The sequence below is a fragment of the Emydura macquarii genome, unplaced genomic scaffold, assembly GCF_026122565.2.
Source record: "Emydura macquarii macquarii isolate MOO-44397 ecotype Brisbane River unplaced genomic scaffold, CSIRO-AGI_Emac_v2 contig_1363, whole genome shotgun sequence".
NCBI lineage: Eukaryota > Metazoa > Chordata > Testudines > Chelidae > Emydura > Emydura macquarii.
In genome coordinates, this window is record NW_027131500.1 from 2,519,675 (window position 1) to 2,537,049 (window position 17,375).

Sequence of the window (17,375 nt, forward strand, 5' to 3'; positions counted from 1 at the left end):
TTACTTGTTAGCCTACTTATCAAACCTGTGATTTAAACTCTTTAATTTGTTATAAATGCGATTTTATTATTCCTTTTTCTCTATTTATTATTAGATCAAGGGATGTTAGAGGGAGACGCATCTCTGGTAACTTAATCAGAGATTACTAACACAGATGGTTAATTTCTTCCTTGGAAATTTAGTTTCATTCAAAAACATCTCTGCATCTATAAGGCTCTATCCACTTCTAGACTCTCACATGATTCGGGAATTACTTTTGAGACTATATATATTACTAACACACTTGATGTGCTGGCTCTTTTTTCAGGTTCTTCCAAATAGCCTTGTTTCTCCTGCCAGCCCCCTACTTCCTCCTATCCTCAAATCCAGTCCAATTCCTTCCCAAACACAGATTTTCTGAGTGCAGCACATATAGTCTTTGTCTGCTCCCTCTATTAAAGGGTGCATTGTACAAAGAAGCCAAAGTTTAAAAACTTTAAAGCATCAAATTAAATCTTCCTATCTGATAAGATGAGGAAATATCGTCAGTAGTTTAGTAAGGGCTGAGATCATGCCTCACCTGGTCCTGCGCATAACTGAAACAAGCCACAGTTTAAAGCATTAAAAAGAGTGTAATAAAAACATAATAAAACCTTGCTTAATCCACCCTTTGCTAATGTACAACTCACATAATTTGCACACAGAAATGGGGAGTCTCCTCTCTACTCAATGATTTAGGGCTCAAATCAATCTTACTCCCATTCACTTTAATGGAACTCTGAGCAGGGTCAGACCTTTAGAAGAGTACTAGCGTGGAAGTCTTAATATGGACTTATTTATTCCTACCAAATCCACTACTACAGTATATTTACTAATGCACTAGAAATGATCCCCAATAAAAATGATTTAAATCTACCATTGTTTAATATAAGTCATATGTTGTGACAAACTACTTTTTTCAAGATCTTTCATTAGCTGGTAAAACTCGGTATGTTGCCGTGCGTGTCTTAGTTACTAGTGCAAATTAGCAAAGTTCTGCTGCAACTGTCTTCTTCTGAGCTAAAGGCAACAAAACTTTTGTATAATAAAACCTACAGTGAAAGCTTTCCGATATTGCAACAATCAAATAGCCAGACTTTAAATAACTTACAGCTATTACCCAAAACCAGTGGGATGTATTGCCCTCCTGATGGCATGTGGACATTCCTCAGTTATTCAACATCTGTCATATGGATTTTCATGCTGGCAACAAGTGCAGAGCAACAGATACTACAGAGCACATACAGGGAGTGTTTTCCGCCATGATACAAAAGGATCCTCTGTGTTACTTCCCAGTGGGCTGATGATAAATTTAATTACAATCTATCCAGAACAGTTACTGGAGGAAAATGGCCCATCAAGGCACAGCACAGACTCTGCAATGAATACAAAGGTTAAATTGCAGATAACAGTACTTAACATTAGCAAAAGATGAAAACTTACCTCTCAGCAAGTGCTTGACTAGGAGTGCTTTTCACAGACAGCAGCTCTTCTTCCAGCCTCTTTCTTTCTGCTTCCAGGTGTTCTAGCTCATCTTGCGTGCGTTTGCGCGGTGTGACAAATTGGAGTTCTTTTAAAAGCTCTTCCTTTTCATTGATCAGCATCAGTTTTTCCTTCTCAATATCCAATGCCCCAGGCCAGGTCTCACTATCTAATTTAGATAGTTCAATCTTTAAGTTTGCCATGCTAAAAGAAAAGACACACATGTATTTGAGTCTGGCATACTGAATAATTCCAAAGAATTCAGAGTGTAAAATGGAGTCAATATTTAGAACTACCAACCAAGGTGGGTGACATGTACTATAAATTTTGCACTAAAAGTTATGTTTACAATTAGTGTTGCTTCACAACAACATAGGAACGGTCACACTGCATCAGACCATGGGCCATCTAGTCCAGCAGCCTATGTCTGTACTAGATGCCTCAGAAGGTATAAGGAACCCTATTCCTTGCCAATATGGGAAAGTTACTTCCAAACCCCAGGCAGCTAATAATTAGCTTATGATGCAGAAACATGGTCCCTTACATATCTACTTGTTTTTTTAAATTCATATAAGGGCATACTAAAATGCAAAGATTTATGGATTTAAAATGTGAACCTCTTTCTCTTATAGTTCAAAAGCTGACTTAAAAATACAGTTCACAGCTTGAATGTTTATAAAACATCAGTCTGATGACACTGTTGAAGCACTGGGTAGACCATGGAACCTAGAGAGTTATCCAGTTACCCTAAAGTGCTAGAGGCTGGTTGCACTGCAGTAATAGCATATTTGACATTTGTGACATAATGAGCATGATAGCTGGGCACAAATTATAGTGGCAAATAGATGAACGAGTCTCAAAGGATGAAGGAAGTCTTGTCATCCTGCTGAAAGTTAAGGTACTATTAACAGTTGCAAACAAAAAGGAAAAGGACATCATATATTTAAAAGTTTGGGTGAATTGCCAAAGGTGCTAGACTGCAAATCTTCTGCTTATCTACAGAACAGATATAGTATGTATAGGGGCGGAAGATGCTTCCCAACATTAGCCTGCTAACATGACTGAACTCTGACTAGAAAGGACTACTTCTAGTACTTCCCTCTCCATAACCATTCAGTCCTTGACCTCTCTGCTGAAACGAATATGGGCACAAATTAGTATAGTGGGTTTTTGTGACAGGGACATAGAGTTCCACTGGGAGCTACAAAGACCATCAAACTCATATTATATGGGCCACATAACTACTGGATGGCAACTTTCGGTAACTACCAACCTCAACTGGATTTCAACTGGCCACTTAGTTCAAAAGCTCTACATCCCACCCATTAACAGTTTCCTGAGCCATTCATAGCATCTTATCTTGTAGACTGAGAGAAGGACAGAGAAAGGGAAGGGTGAGAAAGAAGCACATTGCAGAATAATTCAGGGCAAGAAGCAGTGAGTTTCTTGCCATTGTTAGATATATGTGGGTTAGATTCTCAGCTGGTGTGTCAGTGTAACTCAATTGACTTCAGTGCCAATTTGCACCAACTGAAGATCTGGCTCATATAATAATTACAAAACAGGAGTAAATTTGACATTCACAATCTCTCTGCAGTCAGGAAAGACTCAACATCAGCTGTTCTACAGCTTCAACCAGAAGAGCCATAAACAACTGCCTCAATGTACTGGAAAATTAATAATCAAAATGCTAAATAACCATGATATTATTAGCTTCATTGATCATGAAAACAAAGACTGGAAGGAGAAAATAGGTTTCTCAATAAGCTGTCCGCCCCATTATTTAATTCAGAAATCAGAAGGACAAACTGGGTTGAATACAGAGACTTTTGAGATTTCCTCCCTGTTCCACCCTCAATAATACCAGCAGCTTAAAAAACCCACAAGAAGTCAGTAGCATGATACTTTAATCAAACAACAATGAAACCAAAGCTGAAAATAGTACTTTAAATTGCAGTATGAAATCCGTAACCAAACAACTAGGGAGAATGAAAAAATAAACTGCTTAATTTATATGTAAACATATTTTGGAGCTGCCATTAATATATCCATTATTCATATTTAACACTCTCTTAGGGAGGAAAGACTTGTTGGGAAACCAACTGGTTGGTTTCAAATTGATAATGGAATGTAGAGACTTTCATCTCCAGGTCACTGGTTCAAATTTAGCTAACCTTGGTAGTGTCTGAAAGTTGATGCTGTTGACAGCTGTTCAATGGCTTATGGGATGAGATGGTGGTCTCAGAGCAGTTCTTTAGCTTTCTCTGATATAGCCAGCTATCCACTATCATAATTGGCACCCTTGTTAGCAGTCTCATCAGAGGGGCAAAGGATTAAATGGACATGAAAACTGAATTACCCTCTGAGGCAGTCCCCACTTAACAGGGTCAAGGCACATTAGCAAGAGCTTCACCACAATGCAATATTGCTCATGCCCTACCTGCTCTCTGTGAATAAAGAATTTAGAGTCAGGCACAGCTTGTGAGCACCAAAATTCACTTGAAGCATTGCATGTTTGTTTAAAAGTGTTTATCTGCTGTAGTTGATGCCAAGTAAAGATGACTTTTGTTAGCAACATTTGAGTTTGTTCCACACAATTTGCTATTTTCCCTGAATGATCAAGTGTATTTAAAGCCAAAGTTCCACCTGTTCAAGAGACATTTTTCTGGCTAAACAATATTAAATAAATAAAAAGGACTGCAACCAACCTTTTGAAAAAGAAACTATATTTTGATACGTTCCAAATTGGGAAACCTATTTAAAAGTGCTTTTTCCTTGCATGGTTCTTTTTGTACAAGACAAGTTAATCTCACACATATGACACTTCAGAAAGAAGGGTCACATTTATTACCTTTATAATAATTATTATGTCTACAGTAATTGGCCTGGGAGATGCTATGATGTAATTACGCATTGAGGTTGAGGGCAAAGTGATATCCTTGTTCATTATTTCAAGATATGGTAATTTTATCAAAAGGACGCTCCAGTTACTGATAAAACAGGATGCCCCTTCACTTAAAAGGAGCCTTAAAATGTGTTCTGTCTTTCGGGAAGTCTCATTTTCTTCCTATTAGAACTGAAAAGAATGCAAATTATTGCACTATTCCCGGAAAAGACTCCATTAAGCTACAGCCTAAATTCTAAATAGAGATCAGTTCAATTAAAATAACATTACTAAAATGTTATCGTTATAGAGAACAAATACTTGGAAGTTCAAAATTAAGGTTTCATAAAAACCGTAAGTCTGACCCAAATCCCTGCCCACTGTCCATATGTGATATTGGGTAGAGCTAGATCTTATGGCGCAGTATTATGTATTCCTATCAACGTATACTTTATAGACTGACTCAGTCAGTGTTTTTGGTCTATGTGGATGGAGGTAGAAGATGTGAGATGTTGTGTTTCTTGACAGCAACACATGGTTGCAAAACGGAGGACAGTCTATGTTTAAATTAACAGTCCCCATGGAAAGGTGCTGTACATTAGTATCTAAAATACTGTATGGTAGTTCATGCTTTACATTCTGAAGCAGAGCCAAAAATCATACAACTTTTGATACTGAGGTAAGCTCTACAGCCCCAGTTCTTTACATCTTTGCAGACAATACTGATTTACTGGCAAAATAAAGTTTTACGGTCTATACTGGAGATGTGGATGAGGTACTTTTTCCCAGTAAGATGAATGGCTGACCTGTGTAATCTCCTGACTTACTCTTTAAAAAAAAAAAGAGAACCCCCCCCCCCCCACACACACACACACACACACACACTTTCCCTTTGAATTTCTAGGCCTTCAAATGTCTCCTCTTCCATCCCTGGCCACCAGTGTTAAAATGTTCTTATTAAATTGGTATCTACTTACAACTTTAATAGTATCTTAGATCTAATTTTTGTTTGGGAATTTCCTTAGTTCTTTAGAAATTGAAATTTAAGTATGTGAAAAGCCTCTTTAAACTTCAATTTTCCTCACATTATAGAGACAAAGTCTCTCCATAGTTGAGATAATTAACTTGGTTTCTGGTAAAAGCCTGACTTTGACACACCTATATTGTGAAAAAGTACCAGAAATTGTATCAACATAGCACAATTGGTACAATAGTTACAAGTGACCTATGCACATACTTTATCTAAACAGGTAAAGTAAATCTTTCCACAGTGCTAGATAATATTTTCTGGTGGTCAGGGAGAATTGTGTGCAATTTACAATTTAGAATCACTGTGCCCTGCAAAATCTAGTCACATTGGTGTTGTGGCAGTCTTTAATCAAAATTTCATTACTTTTCTGAGCAGCCACTGCAGCATTTTCTTTGAAGGACATTCCACATTCATCAGTTGTGGAGATTTTGATTTCCTTTATCCCAGAGGCAAATCATTACTCCCCCTCTCAAAAAAAAAATTCATTCAAAAGGATCAATTATCCAAGCTCCCAAGGGACATGAGGTAATTGAGCCAATCAAAGAGTACACTGGAACTTGTACTCTTAGAAGAGCCACTTGTGCCACAGTAAATTAAAGCCTTGATCCTGCAGAAAGATCTACATGGGCATAAGGGTTTGACAGTACTTTTGGGGGGATTGGGAATTAATACTTCATTTACTCCACCTTCCTTAATTCTGTGAACTGAAGTCAGGGATTAGTATTTCTGCTAATGTCTGTATTTTTGTTTCTAAACATGAACAATTAGTATTAAACTAGAAATTGTGCTTCATAATAAGAATAAACCACTATTCAAGTCTCCTGCAGATGTAAGGAAAAGGAAAACAGCCCAGAAAAGAATTTATTGGCTGCAATTTGTCCAAAGAAATGTCCACTAGATGTCGTGGCAAGCACAAGATTAGCTGTACTGCTACAGAATGCATTATGTGCTGAAGCATGTTCCAATTCACAATCTACTTAATTTAACAAAGCAACTAACCCTATTACCTTCTTTTTGCCTCTTCATATTGAAGACTTAGTCTGACTTTTTCAGCTAAATTTGATCTACTTTTCACTCCAATCTGTTGAGAAAAATATCAATTTTATTATTGAACAAAACACATCCACGACACAAAACAAATGCATGTACTACAGAAATCACTTACTTAAAATGGAAACTGTCCAGTAGTAGCAATATAGTCTGCCAACTGTTTTTCAGTAAACAAGGTCTAATTAATAGGCTACTCAAATTCATAATGTATAGTGACTTTTTCTTAGGTTTGCTTTTGTTTTCAACTGCTAAATTGACATCAGGGACAAATTCAGACCTGGTGTAAGGATGTGTGATTCCACTGAAATCCTACTTTGAACTGCATTGACTTCACTCAAAGTTTTGACTTCCTATTTTGAACCACGTCAACGTCATCCAAAGTGCTTATTTCAATGGAGTTCAAATTAGGACTTCAATGGAATAGCATCTGCTAAAGCCACATCTAAGTTTGGCCCTTACTCTGGAAAGCCTAATACAATCTTTTCCTTATACATTTAGCTCACTAACATCAAGGAAAATGCCATTGTTTACTACACATTTTGGAATGCAAACCCATGATAGGAATCTAGGTTATCGAACTACAGAAGATTTTAATGACAATCCCAACAGAGTAATTCCAGAAACTGGTTTTCAGCTAGACAAAAACTAAATTCGGTAAATTTTGAAATCCATTTTTTGAAAAAAGATCAGCTTTAAACTTAACCTCTACATTACTTTATTTCACAATATGTCTTAAGACAAAACAGTTTATACAAATAAATAAGAAACACTACCCAGTTATAAAACTGTTCATCTGTATTATGTAGGAATTGTTTAATAAAATCATGGTGTTATAAAGGCTTCATGGCAAATTATTTTTTAATTAATTTTAAATTTTTAAGGGGAAACTAAAGTTACCTGGCATTGAGGCAGGTAATTTTCCCTTAAACCTACTTACACACCGAGCAATAAGAGTAAACAGCCATTTGATTCCAATCCCATCAATTGCAACATTCTGCCATCATTCTCCCTTCACGCTTGCCAAAATGAAAAGCACTTACATCGCCAGAAATGTCTGTCTGAGACCCTGCATCCAGAGTCGGTCTAGAGAGAGACAACTGAGAGTTTACAGAGCTAGACCTCAAATCTGGTTCAGATCTCCCAACGGTCTGCTCAAGGTGAAATCGCCCTCTCAACTTTGCAAGGCTCTAAAATCAAAGAATGTTTTATTATTATATTTTTGCACTTCAGGAACATTTCACCACTGCCGCACATGAATCGTTCAGTTCAAGCACCAGAGTGTGCATGCTCATTTCTTCAGACAGTACCAGAGTGGGCCTAGTCAGGTGTACAGTTGAGTGCCTGTCTTCCTTTTACATGTCCACTCAGTCTGTGTTCAGATGAATGCAAGGACTAGTATCACTAGCCACCGCAAATGTACCAAAAGAAGAATGAGAGCCATGACTTGGTATCCTCTTTGACTAGCCAGCACGGCTGGCCAGTTGCAGAGGGGAACACGACACCCCTTAAGAAAGCTGTTTCTAAAAGGCATAATAGAGCTCTTAAGGAGCAGAAGAACCTCAATGTGAACTGAAAAGTGCACCATACATCAATAATATCTACCATAGTGTCTCTCTGAGACATTTAATAAAAAATCCCAAAAGGATAAACATTCAGTTTTCATTTTGAACTAAGCAAGTTATTCTTTCATCCCAGTAGCTCTATATACCTGGAAACACATCTCCATTATAAAGCTGCTCAAGATGACGTATGGTTTTTGAGGACGACACTACATCTTCCACTGTGGTTGGAATACCCGGAGCACATTTTGGGGACTACTTCTATATAAATAATAAATAATTTCTGTTTTTATAGATGCAAAAACTGAGGCATGGAGGGGATGATTTGCTCAAGGTCACAGAGCAAGCCAGTGGCAAAAACGAGAATAGAATCATGGTCTCCTGATTTCCAGTCCCATGTGCTATCCATGAAACTAGACTGCTTAGATTTGCAAATTACTTTTCAGGAAGCAACATGAGTTAAACAAACCAGTCCACTGAGCTTCATGGCACAACACACAGTAAAGTTCAGTGATCAGCTAGACAGGATGAAATAAAGGAAAAATAGCTCTGTAACTTTCAACCATTTGTTGTCCATATATAGATGGAAAGTCAACCTTTTCATGCGCTAATATTTTATAAAGAATTGCTGATCCAAGCAAACAGTGTAACCCAGGGGTGTCAAACTCATTTGCTATGGTGGCCAGATTTGAATTAAATGCCCTTCAAGTGGGCCATACATACCCTAAATCAAAATACTAGCCACAACCGTTTTTATGTAGTATTATAGTTTATTCGCTAGATATCAGCAATATAAAAACTGCAGTAAATTCACTTCTACAACTACTACTATTTTACGATTAAAAGAATCGATCAGTGATTAAGAATTATAGTACTGCGTGATGCCCCACGACCACACTGTCCCTCTCCCCCCTTTTGAAGCGCTGTGTCTCGTGCACACAGTGCTCTACGCGCTGCCGCCGGAGTACACAGATCTCATGGCAGCGCGCGCTGTCACAAGATCTCGCGGCATTGTGCTCTCTGGCGGCGGTGCGCAATGCTGCCAGAGAGTACAATGCCATGAGATTACACGGCAGCGCGCTGCCTCTAGGGGCCGGACCAAAAAGGTGTAGCCATTTCACAATAAAAAGGCAGAGAATACAAATTTAATCTTGGATCTTGCATTCACAACAGGTTCGTTTTTATAAGACAATATTAAATGAAATCAATATATGGCATGTAAATGCACAAGATAGAAGGGCAACAGATCAAATGCCTAAGACAAGTACATTTCTCATAGACTACACAAAGGGCCATAATGTACCCTTCATTATGTGACAAGATGAAAGAAGCTTTTGTTGTTGTTGTTGCTGTTAAGTGGGTCAACTAATTGACTGTTTAAAGTAGTTATGCCAAAACCTATTTTCAGGAATGGGTACAGTGGAGGTTGGACTCGGGGTGAAATCCTGGTTCCACTGAAATCAACAGCAAGACTCCCATTGACTTTAAAGGGCCAGGATTTTACCCAGGGTTTTTAAGTACAAGAAGTAAAATATTTAACATGCATTCTCTCTTTCTCGGCAGCATAGTTTGTATTTTTGGTGCTTGGCTCTTTTAAAGCTATTACCACCACAGGAGCTTGTGGTCAGAGCAAGAACTGAGAGGTAGGATATTTATGTTTCCATCCTGACTTGCTGTGTGACGTTGGGCATATCATGTAATCTTTAAATGCCTCCGTTTCTTCATCTGCAAATTGGTATTCTTAGTGTTGCAAAATGCTTTGAGTTCCTCTGATTAAAGACCCCATACAAGTGCAAAGTAGTTAACATCACCAAATCAGTTTAGAATTAACCCACCACCGCCCGACCTACATCAACCCCTCAAGAGATCAATCGGTCAATAAAAATACCTGCATTAAATCTTGTTTTTCTCTTTCTCCTGAGCTTATGGCCTTTCTGATAGACTTCAACTCACTCAGAATGGCTTTGGCTTCACTTAGTTCATACCCACTCTGACCTCCAGACATTTTTTGGTCAATTCTGTAAAAAGAAATATTGATAACACTTGACATAAAAAAGAAAATCAAGATCCTTGCTGTTCCATTTCAGGACTTTTTTTTTTTAAATAAAGAAAATGAGGGATTAGAGATACAGCTTCCCTATTAAAATAACTACTTATTTTAATAGACAACAGGAAAGGCCATTTTCATTAACATGTTTATCATGTAACCTTTGGTTTATGCACTGAAAAACAATAAAACCATCCCACATCCAGTTCCTAGCTGATCTTTTCTATAGCTATGTGTGTATTAGACAATTCTGGGGGAAAAAATTCTCAGTGGCACCACCACCAATTTAGCTATATCACTGGGTGTCTCAGTGCAGACAAGACTCCAGGAGCAAGTTAAATGACTCAGCAGTAAAAAGATAAGAAGCTGTTGGAGCCTTCTCTAAAAGTAAGACTCTTGCTGATGCTAACATGAATACAGCTGAACTGGTGGTAGCACTGGTGGAAATATTTTTCTGAACTCTGCTAGTATAGACACAACCTTTGGGTGCAACATTAATATACTAATCTCTGAATATTTAACTGTGGGGAGGGAGGGAAAGGAATGTATGGATTCTTGCTGCTATTTATGATCACTGTATTGTCTAAATATTTTTTCTTATTTTCCACTTTCCCCTCCCACACCCACATATCCAGAACCATGCTGTGGCACTTTGACAGATAAGAAAGTTCTTTGGTACTAATCAGCCTCGCAGAGAAGAAAATAACAGCACCAAAGCTTGGCTCAACTTTCCTCTGGGTCGATCCCATTCTGAGACATTCAACGGTTAAGAACAGCAGTTCTGCTCACACAGACCATCTGCAGGCTCTCGTTTTTACCCAGAGAATCTCTGGATAATTAACATCATATGCCATACAGTAGATAATTTACAGAGCAAACAACTCCTGGAATATCAATGATTAAAAACACATAGTTTTGTTTTTCATAGATGTATCCTTGGTAGAACATAAAGACAAAAGGTATTTCATCTTGCTTTGCCATGCCATGTTTACTTCAACAAGTGCCATTTATAAACACATTTCTCCTACTTGGTACTATTTTATTGAATATTTCATAGCACTGTACAAACTATCACAGCTGTGCTTCACAGAATTTAAACAAAAACAAGCATCTTCACAGAGATCAGCACTTAGCAGAGAATACATTTTTTATGCAATTGGTTTTCTGTTTCTATCATCATCCATCATCTTCATTTGAAGATATTAATCTTGTGAGTGAGGAATGCATAAACACTTCCATGATCAGAAGTGATCTTGAGCATCCAGTGCACGTACAGTAACTTACAAGAATACTTGTATTAGGGAACTGTATTTTTCATTTGACTTCGGACATTAAGATCCAGTTTTCAAAACTAGGTGCTAGAATTGCAGCCATAATTTTTAACGTTCAGGGTTTTGTGCAAGGAACTGCATCTGTACAAGCAAATCAGCTATTTGTGTGCAGAAATGTGGTCTGCACTCACAAATCCAAATCTTCCCCCCATGTGCAAAAGTTTGGGAATGAAAAAAAAACAGTGCCAACCATTATAAATGCCGGAATAAGGCAGACCATGTTTTCTGAAAGGATTGACAAAGCCATACATATAATTTTACCTGCAAGAAGGTAACTGCTGCCCAAACTGTTTAATTGACATCTGTGTGCATACTACTTTCTGCATACTACTTTCTTTGGGTTATCTTTTTGAAAATTTTGTTCGATAGCTATAAACAAAAGAGGAACACCCATGGCAAAACAAAAACCAGCAAAAAAACAAAAAAAACCCCCCCAAAAAACCAAACAAACAAACAAAAAAAACCCCAACCCAAACATGATATTTACCTTTTGACTCATTTTTATTGCACAGCAGAAAAATGCTCTTTTTGTCCAGTGCACTTTCACCATAAAGCAAAAGCTGTTATCACATCTGGAGATTGCAATGGGTACACATTAGAGGAGTGGAAATATATGTTTGTTTTGGCCCAATCTAGTTATTAGCCCACATGATTAGAATACAGTGCCACAGCTCTGAGACTACAACCCAGTAGAGAGGTGATGGAAGAATAGGCTTTAGAAATAAAGATAAGAGGTTGTAAAACATATCCACTCAGCACTAGTTTTATATAGACAAAATATACTGGGTTCCAATTTACATCAGAAACTCCTATGGGCAGGGGTACTCTTATTGCCAGCTGTCACTTGATTTTTCCTAAATTACCTAGTTTCCAAGGTCGAATAGCTACCAGGAGATGCCTATGGTCTAGGGCCATGAATGAGCTGTCAGGTAATATACTGCAGCATGCTGCTCAATAGTATGATATGCCACATTCAAACTGCAACTGCTTTATTCTGTATATAATTAAGATGGACATGAAGGGTCTCTGACATATAAAATATTCTGTCTTCCTGTTTTAAATTAATGGAATTAGTGCTGTTCAGAAGCGGCTGTCTGAATTTCTACAACAAATGTCCATTGTTTTCTGTGGTATGCTGTTGACAGTTTCTCAAACATGCTTTGGATTCCTATCAAAATTGCTTGCAAGCAAGCTGCTTTAAAACAATACTTCATTGTTGCATTAATATAATAAAGCCAGGGTGCTTGGCTAACCTTTAATCCAGGGACAGTGGCATGGGTTTTTATTACTTTAAGCTTTAGAATTGATTTTTTTTTAAAGTGTGCCTTCAGTTAAGTCTAATTTATGGTTAAATAAATCCAGGCAATTATCTTTTTCCTTTCCCTCCTCCTCTCATCATATTATAGATTTAAACAATGAACATCTCCTTTTTTATTCCCAATTAAGGAGTTCAATGGGCTGATATCATGAAGACATTGCAGCACCTCAACTCCCCCTTTGACTTTGGTTTCTTTATGCCAGCACAAAGGAAAATAATTTAGTTTCTCCTTAGAGCTACATCCGCATCCTTAGTTCTCACCACACTGTGGCTGAAGCTGTTGCAGCAACAGTTGTGTTAATTTTTTTTTTTGCTAGCAGTTTTCCGAACCAGGAATTTCTTCCATCCCAGAGAATCAGGTTGCACAAAACTGTTCTATTAAACTACGTAGGAAGTAGTTTATAGTATGTTTTAGTTAATAGAAGTTAAAAAAATAAAAATAAAAAGACACCTTATGAGAAAGGATAGCTGTCTTAGGCACAATTCCCAGCTCTGCCAGTTTGTGTAGTTCACTACTAGTAAAACGGGGATAATAATTCTCTTCTCCAACCCCTTTGTAAGTTGTTCAGGACAAGACTACCGATTATTATGTGACTGTACTGTGCTCCGAGCCAGGGGGACCCTGGTTTCATTTGGGGCCATTAAGTGTTAACATAATAGAAATAACAGTATTAATAAAATGTTGTTCATACTAATCAGGAAAAACATGTTTATTAGCAAGGTTATGACTATAGCATGTACTGGGTCACAACATGCTGTCAGAGTTTCTTTAGTAATAGTTCTGAGCAATGTTTAATCATTTGATTTGTAGGAGTGAAGTACAACTGCCAGTGCTCAGAGCTTCCTAAAAGCAGGCCTTTAGAGCCCAACTATGCAAGGTGCTGCACACCCTCCAATCCCATTGAATTAAATCAGCGCCTTGCAGTATGAGACCTTTAGAGCCCATCAGGCAGCTCAGAAATTGCAATATTTTCTTTACTAATGCAATCTGTGGCTGAGGCCATGTTAACCTAAATGTAAATATGTTTTCCAGCTACTGCTACACATTTCCGTGACTCATACAAAGAGATTGCTTTCCTGTGTATGGTACTAGCCTAACCATGCCAGAGACTACTCCTAGGTAGTTTATAGAGCTGTTTTATAGCATGGTTATGTAATGCCCGTCTCTTTACTTTTTTCTTATTACCTGGTGTTCTGCCAAAAACCTTAGCAGCTGTAATTACAGCTATTGTTTCTGCTTGCTCTGAGTTGATATAGAATCATTCCCAGACAAGGTGGCAGTATAGAGTGACTGCATATTTCAGTAGTGGCTATTTCAGCACACTACAGGGAGTGCAGGAAGTTAACCATGCTCAGTAGCTGTGTTGAAGCTGATGTGGAAGGCTTCATTCATAACAGCAGACATTCTCACATGTACACACAGACATCTTGAGTTAGAAGCTAGAAGCTACTGATTGACCAGTAGCGAAATCCATCAGGGGTAAACGTGGTAGACATTTTGAACACCAGTCAGTTCCAGCCCAGCTCTGAAGGGACAAAAATAGAGCTGCCAGGGGTAACCCTGGCTGAATCTGTGTGTTGGATCTCAATACAGTTTATTGTAATTTTACAGAAGTCAGAGGGATTGAGACTGGGAAAACACCACAAAGGAGGACTCGTAAACTGGAGGTCAAATGTCTGTGAGGTGTATTACATCACTGAACCAAAGACACCACGGGTACCTCGCAGCTACAGTATTGGTCAGTTTTTCTTATCTGAATTTGTATATGTGCTCAATAATGTGGACGTTGAAACAATTGGTTATATGATGCAACTAAATGTTTTATCTTGTCAATACAATACCCAGGATGAACCCACGTGAAAGCAGAAGATCTCAGATTGTCAGAAATTCCAGTCCCTGTATTTATTTTGTGACGTATAAAAATATATATTTTAGGTTTAGACCCTGTGTTACATTCTTCATTTTAGGAAAATAAAAAGCCACTAATTAGTTATGTTAGTCTAGTTAGGGTGAGTTGTAACTGCTGTGTTGTAATGGTTTATCTTTGGAATGTTATTCAGTAACAAGAAATCTGAAATAGCTAATAGTGTGTGTGTCTGTATGTCTACATAACTGTGTTACGGCCAAAACTGGTAGTAGATTCCCAAGGAGAGAAAGTGACTCCTATTATAATTTCCACTTTTACTATTTGAGAGGGTTCCTATAGAAAATGCAGCTGTCATCTCTCACAAGGATATGAATTCATAGTCTGTGCAAATACTCTGTAAGTCAGATAGAGGAGATCTGTAACACAGATTGAATTATCTTCCCTCTATGTAGGTTACAGTTATAAAAAGGTTCTGCAATAAAAAAACATCCTCATTTCCACACAGGAGAGGGACTGCCATGGGTTAGTTGCCGTTCCCTGGAAGTACCTTTTTGCTGCAATACTAGCCTGGCTGATGTTCTGACACTGAGAAGATTCATGATGCAGGGCTTGAGAGTGACCAATTTAAAAAGGCAAGATTCTCCCTTAACTCTCAAAACTGCAACTAATTTCGAGTTTTTCTCTGCTGTGCATTGTTTACACCTCCTTGTGGAAGCACACCTCTCTCTCCATGCCAGTGGTGGGTGCAGGCAGGATCTAATCACACATATTAAGGGACTTACAACACGGCCTCCTTCCTACCTTTTTCCAACACACATGAACTTGCCCATTATGTAAGAGTGTGATGGAACTCGTTTTACTGCTTTCTTACTCCCAAGTAGGTTTGTGGTTTCTATGGATTTCCTGGAGCCTAATAAAAAAAGGCTTTAGCCCTTTGGAAACAGCTTATTTTTGATGGATTCTCCAGCCATTTTCTTATTCCTAGTATTTTCACTACAAATCTGTGCAATCATAATTCTGTTTGGTCTAGTCCTAACTAGTAGTTTGAATTATTTAAGTCAATTTCAATTATTTTCTAATACTTACTGTTGCAATGTCTCAAAGCCCTGTTCTTTATAGAGCAGTTCTTGCTTCATCTGAGAGAGTTCCCTCTTCAATTTCTTAACCTTTTGTGTGAAATCAAAGCAAGAATTAGAAATTTCCTCTTGTTAAACAGTGTAAAACATGGCTTCCAACAATGCATTCTCTACATTAGATAAGCAAAAAAGGTAAATTGTTATACATGACGCTTTTTAGCACTTATCAAAAACAAAGGCATTCTGTTATCCTCTTGATGTCTGTGTATAATTTATCTTTGTGTTAAAGGGACAATGTCAGATTAAAACACATTTCCATTATTAGCACTGGGTTCCTAAACCTGAGAGAATTTTAAAATGTAATTTACTTTTTGCTAATTACTCATCCATGGTAACTATCTAAGAGAGCCAGCCCCATTTATTTTTTTAGTTTTCTATTATTATATTTTCACTTGATTATTCCAAGAAGCTCTCAGCCTGTTATAATTCAATAGAGTCAAAAGAGAAAGTGTTCCTATTCTCCTCATGAACTGTTTCTTTTTATAAAACTAAGATGTTGGCTTGTCTGTTAGACTGTTTACTTTTTGCATTTCAAGCAGCCTGGAAACAACAGAACTGTTAATTTCACTTTTGTTTCTAAACAAATCAGTTTCTAGATTCTCAGACATTATCACAATCCTGGTCTGTTTGGGTTAAATGCATATGCACCAACTATCTTTGTTCTGCCTAAATAATCAAGGAGAACATCTTTCCTATTTTGACCCAAAAAAATCTCAGTCCAATGGGGATTAAAGACTGTTTCTATTTTTTCACCCTAATGTTGCTATTTCAAATGTTGACAGATTGGGATGCACCCTACAAAAATGTCTGTGTCAGTGAAAACAAAAATCTCTGATGGAATTGTTTTTAAAATGTCATGTAAAAAACTTTCCAAATAAACTAAACCAAAATTTGGAGGGCAGATATGGGGCAGTTTCCCTTTAATGTAAATAATACATACTTAATACACCACAGATGTCATTGTGGCAGTGACACCCACATGAAATTGTGGTGCCTTGTGATAAAACTGCATTTATTACCCCTCCGACAGCCATACTTGCACTCTGCACACTAGCCAATCTGCCCTGGGACTACTTTTAACTTTCCAAACAATTGTTATTTGAAAATGAAAACCCTGCCAAATATTTCCTACCTTCCCCTGCCATGATGGACTTTAAGCTTCAAAATTACATTTGCCAGAAACCCAGGATACACAATATTCAGTCTTGTAATAGTGACCAATTTAAGGTCCAGTATCATACATATCACAAGGGCAAGAAATTGGTGCTGTGTTATTTGAAAAATGGAGAATGTCCCTTTCCAATGAAATACGTAGCTCTTGCTCCCAGCCCTGGAAGATCATGAGATAGAGGATGTTTAAAATTGCAAAATTACTTTGTAGTTGTGTAGTTTTTTATGTAACTTTTAAAAACTTTATTCAATAACATTTCTCTTCTTCTAAAGACCGTATAGTTGGACAGATGCTACTAAGCTAGGCAACGTGATATTAAAAAACCCCAACACCCATTACATTTTTTGCCCCTCAAACATCCTTAGTTTTCTTTTCTGTGAAGTGTAGCGAATAGGGCCTGATTCAAAGCTCCTGAAAGTCAATGGAAGTCTTTCCATTAATTTCAATGGGCTTTGTATCTGGCCAAACAGACTACAGATGA

The 17,375-nt window shown here is 37.6% G+C and overlaps 1 protein-coding gene across 2 annotated transcripts in view; it reads right to left on the minus strand.

The window, feature by feature from the left end:
* The window catches only part of WWC2 (WW and C2 domain containing 2), a 143,941-nt gene that overhangs the window by 43,463 nt on the left and 83,103 nt on the right, over positions 1–17,375 (minus strand). For both annotated transcript variants that reach the window (XM_067551683.1, XM_067551684.1), the window contains exons 5-9: positions 15,674–15,753; positions 9,912–10,041; positions 7,505–7,651; positions 6,422–6,495; positions 1,462–1,704 (exon numbers count right to left, since the gene is read on the minus strand). In XM_067551683.1, the coding sequence (XP_067407784.1) occupies positions 1,462–1,704; positions 6,422–6,495; positions 7,505–7,651; positions 9,912–10,041; positions 15,674–15,753 (674 nt within the window). The remainder of the gene's footprint in view (positions 1–1,461; positions 1,705–6,421; positions 6,496–7,504; positions 7,652–9,911; positions 10,042–15,673; positions 15,754–17,375) is intronic.